Below are 13,548 nucleotides of genomic sequence, written 5' to 3'. Positions count from 1 at the left end.
CTCCTCCGCCCCTGGGATCGCTCGCTGTGATCCCCCGGGGGACCCTGTTACTGCAAAGTCCTTCTCACTGGGCCCACACTCCCAGGGTTTAATCACCCCTACAATCGTCCCTTCGTTTTACTGCTCCCCAGTCACTTACTGCAGGAAGCGCCGTCCACGGGATGCAGTCGATCCCACCGCTGCCACCAGTTGTCACGGAGTGTGGGGGAGTCCGGCTCTGCACCCCTCTTCCTGGGGCTCTCAGTGACTCTCAGCCAGCCAGTAAAACAGAAGGTTTATTGGACAACAGGAACACAGGCTACAGCAGAGCTTGTGGGCAGAGTCAGGACCCCTCAAGCTGGTCCTTCAGGGGGTGGAGGGAGCTTAGTTCCCAGCTTGGGATTCCCTGCACTGCACCCCCCAGCCCCAAACCGAAACTGACCCAACCCTCTCCACTCGGCTCCCTGCCTTTGTCCAGCTTCCCGGGCAAAGGTGTTGACCTCCCCTCCACCCTGCCTAGCTCAGGTTACAGGCTCAGGTATTGCCCCTCACCTAAAATCCTCCCCGGCTCTCCCATCCCCCATGCAGACAGTCCCTACTCCATCACACCCAGCACAGAGGAGCCTTTCCAGAGGGGGGCCAGGGTCAAAAGGGGGGCTCTGAACCAAGAGACCCCGAATCACAGCCCCCCAGACTGGAATGCAGGGAGAAGCCCCCAGCCCAGCTTGAACCCCAGGGGTATTGGGGTGGGGAAAGGACATGGGCCGCATCATCCTTCCCACCTGCAGACTACAGGTGCCATGCAGCACCCCCAACCTAAAGGGGGGCAGGAAACTGGAAGGGCCTGGGGTAACTCTTCCCCCATGAGGACGGGGATGCTGGGGCATCCATGGGAACGTTGGTCGGTTCGAACTTCCCCAGGTCACTGGCCTAAGTGACCCCGCTCAGTTCGGTCTCGAAGGGGGGAGAGATGTGACGAAGTGGGGCTGATTTTAATGTTCCCTCTGAATACTGGGTGGGGGGCTCAGCTCTGGCCGACCCTCTGTCGCCTGGCAACTAATGGCCAGGCCCTTCCCCCCCCTGCCAGGGGATGCTAAAGGTGTGGGAGACAGAGAGATCAGGTGACCTCCTGGCCCAGGAAAGAGACAAAGCCCAGAGAGGAGGGGCTGGAGGGGTTTGGTAGTTTTTGGAAGCTGGCTGGGAAATGGAGGGGAGCCCTGAGGAGGCTCAGGCCTCCCAGCGGGGCTGTGGACTCCCTGGGGTCCCAGATGGACCTAAGTAAAGGGGGTCCTGTTGTCTGTACTGGCGAGACCTGTTTTGGACTGTGCTCCTGTCATCAAATAAACCTCTGTGTTACTGGCTGGCTGAGAGTCACGTCTGACTGCGCAGTGGGGGGGCAGGACCCTGTGGCTTCCCCAGGCCCCTCCTGGGCAGACTCGCTGTGGGAAGCGCACGGAGGGGCAGAGGATGCTGAATGCTCCAAGGAGAGACCCAGGAGGTGAAGCCGTGGGAGCTTCTTGCCCTGGAGACAGTCTGCTCCGAGGGGGAGGAGGCTCCCCAGAGTCCTGCCTGGCTTTGTGGGGAGCAGTTCCAGAGCATCACCTGGGGACTCCGTGACAACAACATCCTCTGGCAAAGAGTTCCACAAGTGTTGTTTGAAAAACTACTTCCTTTTGTTTGTATTAAACCTGCTGCCTATTAAACACCCCAAGTTGTGTTAGAATATTATCACTTATGTTTAGAAACTTAAATGAGGTTTTACGACTGGCTGCAGGAGACCTCCCGCACTTCTCCCAGACTGAAGTCCCCCATAACACAGTTTTTCTTCCCACGTCACAGACAAGTGGTTAGTGAGTATCCCATTCTGTTCTCGGGTTTGGTTTGGTGTCTGTAACAGACCCACCAGTACAGCCACTGGGCTTTGTCAGCACGTTCAGCCATAGGCATGATCCTGCACTTCTGAGTTAGCAGGACCTCTAGAACAGGTGATGCTGCCTGTAATGCAGAGTGCCCCCCCACAAACCTTCCTAAAGAGGCTGCAACCAGTGAGTATAACATCCCCGTCCTGCGACTCATCTCGCTGGGCCTCGGTGATGACAATTATACCAAATTCTTCTCATCAGTGAGAATTTCCAATTCCTCTGGCTTGTTACCCAGATTCCCAGCATTGGGTCAGAGACAGTTAAGAAATGTCTCCTCTTCACGTCCCTGCCAGCGCCCCTCAGTATGGTCCTGACATCTGGAGCTGTGTTTTACACTCATTTGTTCTGTGGTTTTCCCCTTGGCCTCCCAGTAAATCACCTCACTTACTCTTGGGCACTACGGGTAAAGAATTTACTCAGAGGTCTTGAAACTGCTTGAAACTTGTTATTTGGCAGCTTTCGAGCACACAGACTTGCTTTAAATATTCCCCTCTGGCAAAGCATCCACATGAGGAACTGCAGGCTGGTTGGTTCCATTACGCGGAAGCCACTAACCCTTCCAGCGCACTTTAATCAGTGGCTTTAGCTACAGTTACTAACGTGCCTGTTTCTTTTGGATGGTGCCACTGGTTAGCAAATGGAGCATCTATCTGAAGAAATAAATATTGTACTTACTTTTCAAAGGGTGAATTATCAATCCACTGCGCTTCCTTATTCACATCTTTCCTGAGTCCAATCCAATACTGCACATCAGTATTTCTCAGAAAATTCTAGGAAGACAAGAGTTACAGAATGGGGCCAGCCCTGCATTCAAGTGACAGCTGTGAAGAAGCAGAGCACTGCAGGGAAAGGATTAGCTGGTGGAGAAAAGGATGTTCCCGTGAGCACGATCACATTGCTCCAGAAGTGGGTTTACCCAGGTACCCAGGTATGGGGCAGCTAACAGCATCCTTCCAGCGCACCCTGCTATTGGTTATCCATTGTACTGGATCCCACTCACCCCAGCCCACCAGAAATGAGAGGCCCCTGGGTACTTTCCCTGCCGGGACCTGCTGGGATAACTGGGCCCATGAGTTTCCCCAAAGTGGGAGCTCAGCCGTGACAAGTGAGTGACGGTTCCTAGGATGTCACGATACCCCTAGAACAACAGATGTGATGGGGAAAGGTGCAGAAAGGAGACAGAGATGGAATTAGTCCAAACAAAAAGGCCCCCTTAAATACTTACTTTTCAGAGGTCGAGTCATCAACCCACTGCAGGCCCTACCAAATTCACGGCCATGAAAAATGTGTCACGGATCGTGCGATCTGGTGCTTTGTGGGCTTTTACCCTACACTATGCAGATTTCACAGGGGAGACCAGAGTTTCTCAAACTAGGGGTCCTGACCCAAAAGGGAGTTGCAGAGGGGTCACAAGGTTATTTTAGGGGAGTCATGGCATTGCCACCCTTACTTCTGCGCTGCTGCCTTCCGAGCTGGGCAGCCAGAGAGTGGCAGCTGCTGACTGAGGGCCCAGCTCTGCAGGCAGCAGCGCAGAGGTAAGGGTGGCAATACCATACTGTGCCATCCTTACTTCTGCACTGCTGCTGGTGGCAGCGCTGCCTTCGGAGCTGGGCTCCCGGCCAGCAGCCGCTGCTCTCCAGCTGCCCAGCTCTGAAGGCAGCGCTGCCGCCAGGAGCAGCGCAGAAGTAAGGGTAGCCCGCCTGAGCCCTGCTGCGCCGCCGGCTGGGAGCCGCCTGGGGTAAGTGCCTCCCGGCCAGAGCCTGAACCTCACGCCCCCTCCTGCACCCAAACTCCCTCCAAGACCCTGCACCCGCTCCTGTACCCCAACCTCCTGCCCCAGATCAGAATCCCACAGGCAAGCCGACGAAGGTAACCTGCCTGCCGCCCTCGCGGCGACGGCACAGCGCCCCCCCCGCAGCTTGCCGCCCCAAGCACACGCTTGGCGTGCTGGGGCATGGAGCCGCCCCTGCCTGGAGACAGTCTGCTCCAAGGGAGAGGACCCAGAGGCTCCCCAGAGTCCTGCCTGGCTTTGTGGGGAGCAGTTCCAGAGCATCGCCCGGGGACTCCGTGACAGGGGGTCGTCCATTTTGGATCTGGTGTTGACCAACAGGGATGAATCACTTGTGAAGGTGAAGGTGGGCGGGAGCTTGGGAGAAAGTGACCATGATCTGATGGAATTCAAGATCCTAAGGAAAGGAGAACACGAAACCAGCAAAACCAGGACACTGGGCTTCCGAAAGGGGGATTTCTATGGACTCAGAGAAACAGCAGGGTCCTGTGGAAGGAAGAGAAGGAGTCGAAGGGGGCTGGCAGTTCCTAAAAGCTGTAATACTAGGGGCTATTCCCACGCAGAGGAGAGGGAAGAGGAGCCACAGGAGGCCAACGTGGCTGCACAAGGAGCTCTAGGGACAAATACAGGGACTGGAGGGCAGGGCACGGCACCAGGGCAGTGCATGGGGATAGTGCGAGCACCTAGGGACAAAGTCAGGAGAGCCACGGCAAGGAACGCGGTACAGCTGGCAAGGACTGTTAGAGGGAGCAGGGAGGGGAGTTCTTCAGATCTGTCAGACAGGGGCGGTGTGGGGGCGCTGCTCAGCGGAGGAGGTGAGCTGGTCACGCTCCTCCAGCCCCTGGATCATTGCCGTTGCCCTGCTCTGAGCCCTCGCCTGTTTGCCAACACCCCGACTCCCCCCAGCATGGGGACCCCCCCCCCTTACGCGGTGTTCCGGCTGCGGTCACACCGGCCGTGCATGTACCGTACCAGCATTGTCTCCCTGTCCCAGGATTTGGCAATAAGAAGCTGAGCAGATTGCCGGTCACACTCTTTTCTGCTTTCTTCCCAATTCGTCGTCTTCTCCTTCGAGACGAACAGGCACTTTCCTCTGTACAACACCCAGCCTGCCGGGCAGCAGTCTGCAGGGGAGACGGAGGGAGAAGCTCAGACGCTGTCCTGGCCTGAGTGCAGCTAACGGGTTCATGCCCTGAGCTGTACAAAGAAGACCTGGTCCCTCCCCAGGGGCTCCCCTCCCCCAGACTCACGGCTGCCCCAGGAGCTGCTCCGAGCTGTGGGTGTGGGGGGTGGGGAGGTTCTCGAGGGTTTGGGGCAGGCTGGGAGCTGAGTCCAGGGCGCAGATACAAGTGTAACTGTTCACGGGGTTCAGGGGAGCCCCCCGCCTTCCCAGAGTGTCCTGCAGCCCCTGATTCGCCCTTCCAAAGGTGTGAACCCTCCAGCACCGCGACCGTCAGCCCCAGCCGACCCCGCTGCGGCTCTGTGGGAAGCATTTCACTGGTGGGGTAAATGAGCCCCGTCTCCCTGGCCTTTCGCTCTCCCCTGCCCCAGGGGCTCAGCCACCGGGAGGACGTGGGCATTGCTCCGTTACAGCTCTGGCCGGAGGGCTGGGCAGGCAGCAGGCACAGGCTGGGCAGTGATGCGCAGACAGACTGAGCCGTTTCCCTCATTCTGACAGAGCTCCTTGTTCAGTGTCAGCAGACAGCGACTCGCTGCCCTTGTCACCTGGCAGCCGCCTCCTCCCTGTGCCCTGCTCTGCCCGTGTGGGAGGCCCCAGGCTGTCTGCGATGGCGCGTCGTCCTCGGGGCTGGGATTCTGCCCTTGGTGAGGGTGCAGGGCCCCGGCTGGAGAGTCGCCCAGCTCGCCTGCCAGGGAGCCGGGCCAGGACTGGCAGGGGCAGTGGCACCCTCAGGGAAGCTGATCTCATTTTTTAAGGCCTGGGTTAGTTTACTTGCCTGGGGTGGGCCAAGCACCGAGAGCATCACGGGCACAAAATGTGACAACCTGCCCTGTGTGAATGTCTGCTGCAAAAAAATCCCAAAGGTGAATGGGCCCGTTGTGTGCTGGGCCCCATGGGCTGTTTACACACGTCGCCCAGTTCTGAACACGTGGGAGAGAGGCCTGGCCCTGGATTGTGGGGCTGCAAGTCGGGTCTGAGGAGCACCAGCAGATCGGGGCGGGGGGCAGGGAGAGCAGGGGGTGCAGGAGAAGCAGCACTCCCACTCCGAATGCAGTTAGTCCAGGTGTTAGCGCTTCGCCAGGCTGAATCGTGGGATCTCGGCTGACTAATGATCATGTTCATAGTTTGTATTTAGCCAGCACCTTTTCTCCAAGGCCCTAGCTTGGTTCTACACATAAACCGTTAGACCAGCCAAGTGTAGGCCTTGCTTCATGCACCCCTGAAATGCAGCCACCTCTGGGGTGGGATGCAGCGTCTTTAACAGCTGAACCCGCAGGGGGATTTAGGGGAGCCGGTTGGAACTGGGCCAGGACAGCGAGTTCACGTCCCAACTGTTATTCCATGGAACCGGCCAGTGCCCCCCACCCGGGGTGTTCTGTCTCGTCTTCAGCAGTGCCCCCCACCCCGCAACACACACACACTCCCCTGCACCATGCAGACCTAGGGGCCAGCGCAGCTGGGGGAAGAGCTGCCCCTCCTGAATGACCAGAGCTGCTTGTTTTAGCTCGGCCCTGGCTCTGGGTGCTCCCCTCTCCCCCCCAGGGCTCAGCTGTCCCTGCCAGGAGGTGGGGCACCCCAGTGACCCCCGCCCCGGGAAGGCAGTACCTGTCTGCTCGCAGGGGCAGATGCTGGACAGGGAGCTCTCCGTTTGCTTCAGCTTCTCTTTAATTTCTCTCTTCTCCTCCTGTACCCTCGCCAGCTCCTCCTTCGTTCCCTTTAACGTGGCCTCTCGCTGTTGCAGCTGCTCCTTGGTGCTGCTTTCCTCCAGCCGCATCTGCTCCAGCTCCCGCCTGGCCTGGTTCAGCTCCTCCCTAGCGTGCTCCAGCTCCGGCCTCACCTGGTTCACCTCCCGCCTGGCCTGCTCCAGCTCCAACCTCGCCTGGTTCAGCTCCCGCCTGGCCTGCTGCAGCTCCTGCCTCACCTGGTCCAGATCCTCCCTGGCCTGCCCCAGCTCCTGCCTGGCCTGCTCCAGCTCCCTCGCCGTCTGCGCCAGGGTCGCCCCCTTGGTGCTGACTTGCTGGGAGAGGCGGCTGCTCTCTGCCTCGTGCGCTCGGGACACCTGCTGCAGATGCTGGGAAACCTGCCAGTCTGCAGGGGACAGACAGCGTGAGCCTGGGCCAGACGCAGGGACGCACGAGCTCCAGCACAGGTCAACGGGCACATGCCAGCAGGGGAGGGCAGGGCTGGGAGGGCGGCTAGCGCACTGGGCTCATTCATCTACCCCTGCAGGGCCCCAGGGGGACGGGGACCCTCCCGACCGTGGAGAACAGCCCTGTAATGCCAGAGCCTCCAGCAGCGGGACGGAGCCTCGGGAACGCTGGGCTGGGGCTTTTCAAACAGCTGGCAGGCGAGTGGGTGCTACAGCCAGCGGGGAGCCTCCGAACCCACCGCGAGGGGCACCGGGTGCCAGGCGGGCAGCGGGTAGGGGGCCCAAGTAACAGGGCCCCACTCCTCTCCCCATGGGTCCCACCCCAGAGAGAACTCCCTGACAGCACCCCCCATGGCTCCCCAGTGACAGCCCCCCCCATGCCTGCCCCGGGACTGGGCCCCCCACATCTCCCTGGTAACAGCCCCCCCCCACCCCCACCTGCTCCAGGACAGCCCCCCATGGCTCCCCAGCTGGATCCGTGTTGCTGCTGGGGAGGTTTCCTGAGCTGCACCCTGAACTCTCCTTTGCTCGGGTTCACCCCCCCGCACTGCGCCCTGAGCCCCCCTCGCTCTCCGTGGGGTCCCCGGCCCCCCACATCATCACTCCCCACACGCAGCCCCCTCCCTCTCTCCCCGGCCGGCGTGGCGTTGGCGGGTGCCCACAGCCCGGGTCCCCTACTCACAGCGAACCCCCAGGCCGATGGTGGTGGCCAGGAGGAAGAGGCAGGTCCCCAGCAGGCCGAGGGGCAGGTACCGCGTGCTCCACCTGGGCTCTGCGGGAGAGAACCGGCTGCGTTAACGAGGGGAGCCCTGGGCACCAGCTCCTCCCCTCCTCCCCCGAGAGGGCAACGGGCCTGGAACCCAACCCCCCGGCCAGCTCCCCCCTCAGGGTACCCAGGCAATGGGGCTCGGCCCCCCAGGAGGGCAGTGGGAGCCAGGGGAGAGCTCCCAGTGCTGTGGGGCCCGCAGGGACACAGCCCAGGCTTAGGCCACCGGCTCCAGTTCCCCCACAGTGCGTGGCTGGCAGCCGGGGGGGTGCCGGACCCCTGCCCGTGCCATGGGCCACACACCCAGGCTTTGCCCCATGCTCCTGCCAGCCCAGCTGGGGCCTCCTCCCTCCCCCAGCCACGCTCCCCCACTCAGTGCCCATCCCCACCAGGAACAGGGACACCCTGCCCAGGGGCCAGCCCAGCTGCTGGAGTGCAGGGGAGCGCCCCAGGGCAGGTCTGTGCTAACCGCAGGTGCTGGGTCATTCCCACCTGATTCCTGAGCCAGCCGGGCGTGGACCCCACAGACAGCACTTCGAGGAGAGGAAAGTGATCAGGAACAGTCAGCACGGATTCACCAAGGGCAAGTCATGCCTGACTAACCTAATTGCCTTCTAAGAGGAGATAACTGGCTCTGTGGATGAGGGGAAAGCAGTGGATGTGTTATTCCTTGACTTAAGCAAAGCTTTTGATATGGTCTCCCATAGTATTCTTGTCAGCAAGTTAAAGAAGTATAGGCTGGATGAATGGACTATAAGGTGGATAGAAAGCTGGCTAGATCATCGGGCTCAATGGTTAGTGATCAACAGCTCCGTGTCTAGTTGGCAGCCGGTTTCAAGCAGGGTGCCCCAAGGGTCGGTCCTGGGGCCGGTTTTGTTCAATATCTTCATCAATGATCTGGAGGATGGCATGGACTGCACTCTCAGCAAGGTTGCAGATGACACTAAACTGGGAGGAGTGGTAGATACACTGGAGGGTAGGGATAGGATACAGAGGGACCTAGACAAATTAGAGGATTGGGCCAAAAGAAATCTGATGAGGTTCAACAAGGACAAGTGCAGAGTCCTGTTGGTGTCATTAGGCATAACCCTAGGTAACTCAGGAGGGTGGAAAACCATAAGTGTCAATAAAGCCTTCCTGTACTAGGCCTGAATGAAATAAAGTCACTCCATGTCTGACCAAAGTCTTTCCATGTTTGAACTTTAATCGACCTAACAGGCAGCAACAGAGAATGGTTATCAGTTGCAACACCTGTACCAGAAGGTAATAATGAGGCCTGCTATAATGAGGCCTGCTTGCTCCTGGCTAAGGGGCAAAATAACAGATCAAAAGAAATAAAACAAGATAACTGTTCACAGAAGAGTTACTAACGAGCTAAAGTGGTTGTTGCCAAGTATGACTTAACTGCTTAATGTAATTGCTACTTGCATGATGTATCTGCTATAGAAAAATAGACGGGAGGGGGAAAAAGGGGGGATAGTGGGGGTAATAGGAATGCTTAGCTGAAGTTATGTATAAAGAGGGAAAAATTGCTTGTAGGTGTGTGCTTGATCTGAGACAAGTCTGTCTCCTGGCACCGCTTTGAGATCTCAAATAAACTTTGTCTGCTTCTCCACCTTGGTGTGTTTATTGGAGCGAAGCACACCGGGCAACGAACCACTGTTGCTGCCTCGGGCATTCTGTGCCGGCAACAGTTTTGGCGTCCCTGGGTGGGCTCGAGGCCAAATTGTGCCTTGCCCAGACTCCTCCAATGGCCGGCGGACGATGGTCACAGCCGACACCCACCGCTCACCGGTGCCTTTACCGGGGGCCTCGGCAGAGACGCGTCAGGCCGACCTTGGAAGACACAACGGTGCAACACGCTCGAGTAGTGGAGAAGTGGCTGCGGGCGACGGTGGGGAACCGGTCCCATGGATAAGGTAGGAACAGTCCAATGGTGTGGACTTTTGCCTGTTAAGACCTGGGGATGCCCAGTGTCTCCCTAGAGTATGGGGCAGGGACAGAGTACAGGCAGGGCACAGTGTACACCCTTAGAATGCATTCTGACAAATTGGAAAGTGTTTGAATCAGATCCATTGACTAAAAGCAAACTGAAAAGGTTCTGTACAGTTGACTGGCCTCAGTATCAGCTAGAGAGCCAGGAAAGGTGGCCACTGGAAGGATCACTTAATTACAACACGATCCTTCAAGTGGCCACCTTTCCTGGCTCTCTAGCTGATACTGAGGCCTTGTAAAGGAGAGCTCTTGTAAAAATCCCCCATCATATGCCCCAGAGCTGCACTGGGAGGAGAACTGTCCGTGGGGACGTCTGTCTCTGTTGGGCTCACGCAATCTGAACTTATTGACTGTGCAGCAAGATAAGATGCATCGTGGTAATAGGAAATAATGGCCTTGGTGTGTGTGTGTGTGTATACCAGTGTGAGTGACTGTTACCGGAAGATGCCCAGAGTACCCTGTGAAGCGAAAGCTCGTGATCAGGACTGCTCTAACGCAAGCCCGGTAACTAGTGGATCTTTAGGAGATCCGACCCACGGTGGGCTGTCTCGGCCTGGCATCGTCCGGCGAGGAAGCTGCCTGGGTCTAGGAGTGTGTGAACCCATCTTCCCTCCCCTCTCCTTTCTGTGTGGGCTACTGACAGTCTGATCATCTCACTGGATGCAATCAGAGTAAGCGGTGCCGTCTCCCAGAGACTAGCCGACGCTCTTTGCTGAAGGGAGGACTCGGATAGTCTTGTGAGTAGAAATGTTTTAGGGAAAAGACCAGAAGGGTGGGGGCTAGTTGAGAAGCCCACCCTCCTAGCTAAACTGGTAGTGGAACAAGTTGGTGCCCATGGAAGGGACGGTTCAGCGAGAAAAGCAGGATCGGGCCCAGGCGGGCAGGCAACAGACAGAGAGACTGGAAAACAGGTTGGAAACTTTTGAGGGTGTAGTGAAAGGAAGGAGTAAGTAAGTGTAAGCATGGGGATTTCAAATACCCAAGAGGATACTTAAAGTGGTGATTTGAGTTAATAAAAGTGGCTGTTGGAAGACAAGCAAGTGATTTAAGGAAGAAGTGAGAAGTTAACTCTGTAGTTGCTGGAGGGAACAGCAGTTGAACTTCGTAAATATGTTAAAGAGAAAAGTTCTTGGTGTCTTTGAAATGTTTGTAAATAAATTCAGGTAAAGAAATTATTAGATTGTAATCATTTGGCTATGAACCATTTAGTTGAATTATCCAAAGAATGTATATAGTGCTATGTAATTGAAATTTTATTAGGCTCTAAGGCACTATAAGTGGTGATGTTTTCTTTCAGTGTTTAAAAGCAGGAGTTAAAAGTAAAAAGCAAGCCAGAAAGCATCTGTATTAATGCAAATGATCTAACTGATAAGGTAGAAGCCACTGAAACCTGGGCTGCCTATAAAACACATACAAAAAATATGGGGTAATTCCCCTGTTTTGCCTGAAATCAACAAGGGTATTTGTATATTTTAAGCGATGATTGACTGCCAAGAAGGGGTAGACCTCTGTTTTTGTCTTTCAGATAATCAGAGAAAACTGATGCCAGCTGAACAGCATTTAACGTACCATGCATTTACTGGAACAATAGAAATTATGTTTTGTGTTCTATGTTCTGTCTTGTGGTGTTTGTCTCGTGGCCAGAATTGTTTTGTTTAATATTTTCATGGGATAGTCTGGTTTGAAATCAAGTGGAAGAGTTGGATTGGAATGCAGATACTTGTTTTGTTCAATTTAAAATACAAAGTGTTTGGATATATCAAAAAATGTGATATACTAAAGTCTAATACATTTCCTTAAGTAAAAGAAAGAAACTTCATTGGCCAAATCTTTTAATTGAAAATTGTTATTAAAATTTGCATACTAACAGTCTTTGGAAGCAAGGACATGAAAAGTTAACTCACTCCCCATATTGTACATGGGATCCTTCTGACTACCTCAGATTTCTAGCCAGAGGGCTGGGGATGGTGGGAAGCTATTGGACTAGAGGTTGTATTGAATAAACTCATCAAAGTGGGTGTGCTTGTCCTGGCTTATTGTTCCAAAGCTCTGTAATAAGGTTATTTTAGTAGAAGGATATATGTGGCATACATTGACTAATAAGACTAATGTACTGTATAACGGCAATGTGTATGTGTGCATTGTTAACAAAAGGTGTATAAGTAAAAAGTAAAAGTTTCCTTTGTAGGTTAAAAAAAAAGCCAAGAAGGGAAAAGGAAAAAGAACGAGTTAACTAAGAAAAAAAAATAGCTAACATGCTCAGTCTAAGGATAAGGCGCTGGCCCCATTCAAGGACACTGCTCACAGCTAAGACTTGGCTAACAACCAAGAAAAGGGGGGCTTGAATTTGCCCACACAGCTATGAGATCTGCCAGGCACTAATGAAATGTGTTAGGTTCTTTTCTCACAGGTAAAGAAGCGCTACCCAAAGACCCTAGCAGCCCTGCTACTCCTTGGAACCAGGAGACCGGATCAATGTAAAGGTCCACCAACAAAAGACTGCTTTGGCTCCACGCTGGAAAGGCCCTTATTAAGTCCTGCTGACTACCAACACCGCTGTGAAGTGCCAAAGACTGACTGCCTGGACCCATGATTCTTACTGCAAAAAGACCCCTCCACCTCAGGAGGATTCTCCTACTCATGATTAGCCTATTCCTTTTTCTAGTTTTACTGTGCCTTCTGGACAGCAGGGAAAAAGGACAAGGTGACGTGCTAGTTAACCTCTCCCTTGTCCACTGACAGATCTACTGTGCCTTTGAACTTTTCTAGAAGAAACACTCACTCCACTGACATTGCCAAAGTCCAGGAATTCCTGACCAGAAAGGACATTGAGAACTGACCCTGGTGAAGAAACCCAAGGAATTATACACTGGCAGGAAGAAATTTGTGGGACCCATGCTTGGGAATGTGGTATTGATTGGATTTTGGGGTTTATTCTACAGGCTGCGCCCTGTGTTTTGGGTAAATCCTTCAGTATGTATTGCCCTCCCTAATTGGATTTTAAGTGACATTGCCCTTATCCAGTTTTCAGATCACTTTTACATACCCAGATTGCTCACAAGGGGCTGCCATTAGATTAGCACAACAGAGATCCTGGGTTATTTCCTCTGGAAGAAGAGGGAATTGACCAGATCCCTGTGGGCTGGGGCCATTAGTGCAGCAGCCATTTGGAATATTCTTAAAAGCCAAGAACATGATCAGAAATTGGGCCAACTAGAAAAGGCCACTAGCCTTATTTCTGGAGCTCAGCTAACCCAAGTACAGGCTGGAGTTGGTGAGTTACATGTCATTTCCACCCTTAGTTCTATGACCCAGAAGTTACTGACAGAGATGGTGTTGAATATCACTGAGGCTGGGAAGGCATTGCAGTGGGATCTAGTATGTTTAGAAATTCAGGATTTCCTGAATGACCAGCTGATGGCCATTCTGAGTGATCTTGAGCACCAGACTTGGCCCACTGCCCTTACAGACACATCAGGAACCATCTGATCTGTGGTCATGAAGACATACTTGGACACTTTCTGGATGGGAGTGTGGACATTCACAGTGCTCCTTCCAAGCATATGGACCGATTAGGGTGCGGGTGGGCTCCCACATACCGAATCCTGCCGGGTCCATGGGGAGGATGAATGTGGAACTGAATACCCCCTCATTAATAACCCCAGCTCCCTAGAGCTTAATTCCTTTTTGTCCTCAAAGTATGAGAAAACTCAGCCAAAAGTTTGTTGAGTATTCTCAAAGGGGGGAATTGTTGGTGTCATTAGGCAT

At 54.6% G+C, this 13,548-nt stretch overlaps 1 protein-coding gene across 1 annotated transcript in view; it reads right to left on the bottom strand.

The window, feature by feature from the left end:
* The window catches only part of LOC120407968 (B-cell differentiation antigen CD72-like), a 45,491-nt gene that overhangs the window by 17,541 nt on the left and 14,402 nt on the right, over nt 1-13,548 (bottom strand). The window contains exons 2-5 of the mRNA XM_039544380.1: nt 7,702-7,791; nt 6,476-6,958; nt 4,663-4,814; nt 2,577-2,671 (exon numbers count right to left, since the gene is read on the bottom strand). Coding sequence (XP_039400314.1) covers nt 2,577-2,671; nt 4,663-4,814; nt 6,476-6,958; nt 7,702-7,791 — 820 coding nt within the window. The remainder of the gene's footprint in view (nt 1-2,576; nt 2,672-4,662; nt 4,815-6,475; nt 6,959-7,701; nt 7,792-13,548) is intronic.

The sequence above is a fragment of the Mauremys reevesii genome, linkage group 6 (genome assembly GCF_016161935.1).
Source record: "Mauremys reevesii isolate NIE-2019 linkage group 6, ASM1616193v1, whole genome shotgun sequence".
Lineage (NCBI taxonomy): Eukaryota > Metazoa > Chordata > Testudines > Geoemydidae > Mauremys > Mauremys reevesii.
This window is presented reverse-complemented; position numbering and strand designations above follow the sequence as displayed.